This window comes from Sardina pilchardus, chromosome 9, assembly GCF_963854185.1.
Source record: "Sardina pilchardus chromosome 9, fSarPil1.1, whole genome shotgun sequence".
NCBI lineage: Eukaryota > Metazoa > Chordata > Actinopteri > Clupeiformes > Clupeidae > Sardina > Sardina pilchardus.
Window position 1 is genome coordinate 297501 of NC_085002.1, and position 2500 is coordinate 300000.

The 2500-nt window shown below is 49.9% G+C and overlaps 1 protein-coding gene across 1 annotated transcript in view; it reads right to left on the reverse strand.

Moving 5' to 3' along the window:
- Window positions 1-2500, reverse strand: part of plch2b (phospholipase C, eta 2b) — a 33117-nt gene that overhangs the window by 25375 nt on the left and 5242 nt on the right. The window contains exons 2-3 of the mRNA XM_062544879.1: window positions 1806-1952; window positions 746-989 (exon numbers count right to left, since the gene is read on the reverse strand). Of these exons, the coding sequence (XP_062400863.1) occupies window positions 746-989; window positions 1806-1952 (391 nt within the window). The remainder of the gene's footprint in view (window positions 1-745; window positions 990-1805; window positions 1953-2500) is intronic.

A 2500-nucleotide genomic window follows, 5' to 3' on the forward strand; every position in this document is an offset into this window, starting at 1 on the left:
CAAAATATGTCTCTTGGTGCAGTGGGCTAGTCCTTATTCTAATGTGAAAGGGACCTTTCTAGAGCTTTCCCCCTTATTCCCCCTATAGCCCTTATTTCCCCCTTATACCCCCCCCTATATCCCTTATATCCCCCCTATAGCCCTTATATCCCCCTTATTTCCCCCCTATATCCCCCCTATAGCCCTTATTTCCCCCTTATTTCCCCCCTATAGCCCTTATATCCCCCTATAGCCCTTATTGCCCCCTTATATCCCCCCTATAGCCCTTATTGCCCCCTTATATCCCCCCTATAGCCCTTATTTCCCCCTTATATCCCCCCTATAGCCCTTATTGCCCCCTTATATCCCCCTATAGCCCTTATTGCCCCCTATAGCCCTTATTGCCCCCTTATATCCCCCTATAGCCCTTATATCCCCCTATAGCCCTTATATCCCCTATAGCCCTTATTCCCCCTATAGCCCTTATTTCCCCCTTATATCCCCCCTATAGCCCTTATATCCCCCTATAGCCCTTATTGCCCCCTTATATCCCCCCTATAGCCCTTATTGCCCCCTATAGCCCTTATTGCCCCCTATAGCCCTTCTTGCCCCCTATAGCCCTTCTTGCCCCCTATAGCCCTTATTGCCCCCTATAGCCCTTATTGCCCCTATAGCCCTTATTGCCCCCTATAGCCCTTATTGCCCCCTTATATCTCCCTATAGCCCTTCTTGCCCCCTTATTTACCCCATCTGCCCTGCAGGATATTGGTCTCTGGTGCGCTGGCGCTTGGCCAGGCTGTCCTCGTCGCTGATGCCGGCCAGCAGGTACTTGAGGCCGGTGATCCAGGTGCGCGCGTCCTCCGCGCTCGACGCCACCAGGTCCAGCGAGTCCATGTGCTCGCCGTGGTAGACGCTGAAGCAGCAGTTGGGGTCGTAGTTACTGTGGGCAAAGCGTTGGAAGATCTCCGTCTGGCGGCCCTCACACACCTCGTGGATGGAGTCAATGGTGACTAGGACACAAGGAAGGACACAAGGAAGGAGACATGAGTCAATGGAGACTAGGACACAAGGAAGGACACAAGGAAGGAGACAAGGAAGGAGACATGAGTCGATGGTGACTAGGACACAAGGAAGGAGACATGAGTCGATGGTGACTAGGACACAAGGAAGGAGACATGAGTCGATGGTGACTAGGACACAAGGAAGGACACAAGGAAGGACACAAGGAAGGAGACATGAGTCGATGGTGACTAGGACACAAGGAAGGACGCAAGGAAGGAGACATGAGTCAATGGTGACTAGGACACAAGGAAGGACACAAGGAAGGAGACATGAGTCGATGGTGACTAGGACACAAGGAAGGAGACAAGGAAGGACACGAGGAAGGAGACATGAGTCGATGGTGACTAGGACACAAGGAAGGAGACATGAGTCAATGGTGACTTGGACACAAGGAAGCATCAGTGCAAGGACTCATAAATAGGATAGAGTCGTCAGCATAAGGACTCATAAATAGGATAAAGTTGTCAGCGTAAGGACTCATGAATAGGTAGAGTCGTCTAAATCTATTGAAATACTGTAGGGATTGTGTGGTAAGATATGTACTATTTAAAATACTGTAGGGAATTGTGTGTGTGTGTGTGTGTGGCTGTTCTTGTCATCTGGATTGTGTGTGTGTGTACATACGTGTGTGTGTGTGTGTGTGTGTGTGTGTGTGTATACATACGTGTGTGTGTGTGTGTGTGTGTGTGTACATATATGTGTGTGTGTGTGTGTACATATGTGTGTGTGTGTGTGTGTGCGTGCGTGTGCTCTCTCTGACTCACTCTTGGCCTTCTCCCGCTTGCGAGAGGGTTTCCAGCGGATGCAGGAGCGATGCTCATCCAGGTAGAAGCTCCGCGTCAGCGTCTTGGATTTGCCCCTCAGCTTCAGCATCACAGAGCCGTCCTGCATAGTACACATGCAGCGCTCCACTGAGACGGAGAGATGGAGAGAGAGAGAGAGAGAGAGAGAGAGAGAGAGAGAAGGAGAGAGAGAGAGAGAGAGAGGAGAGAGAGAGAGAGAAGGAGAGAGAGAGAGAGAGAAATGTGAGTATTGGATTTGCCCCTCAGCTTCAGCATCAGAGAGCCGTCCTGCATAGTACACATGCAGCGCTCCACTGAGATGGAGAGATGGAGAGAGAGAGAGAGAGAGAGAGAGAAAAGAGAGAGAGAGAGAGAGAGAAATGTGAGTATCTGAATGCTGTGTTGCATTGCACACATACATCTCTCCACTCAGAGAGAGAGAGAGTCAGAAACATACAGACAGGTTGATTGATATATTGATTTAGTGACTGATAGGAAGAAAGAGAGAGAGAGAGAGAGAGTGCGTGTGTGTGTGTGTGTGTGTGTGTGTGTGTGTGTGTGTGTGTGTATCACCTGACCAGAGTATAACACACACTCTCTCTCACACTCACACATCAAGGACATCTCATCTGCGCAGAGTAGAACACTCTCTGGGCCAGAAATAGGAATACTGCTAA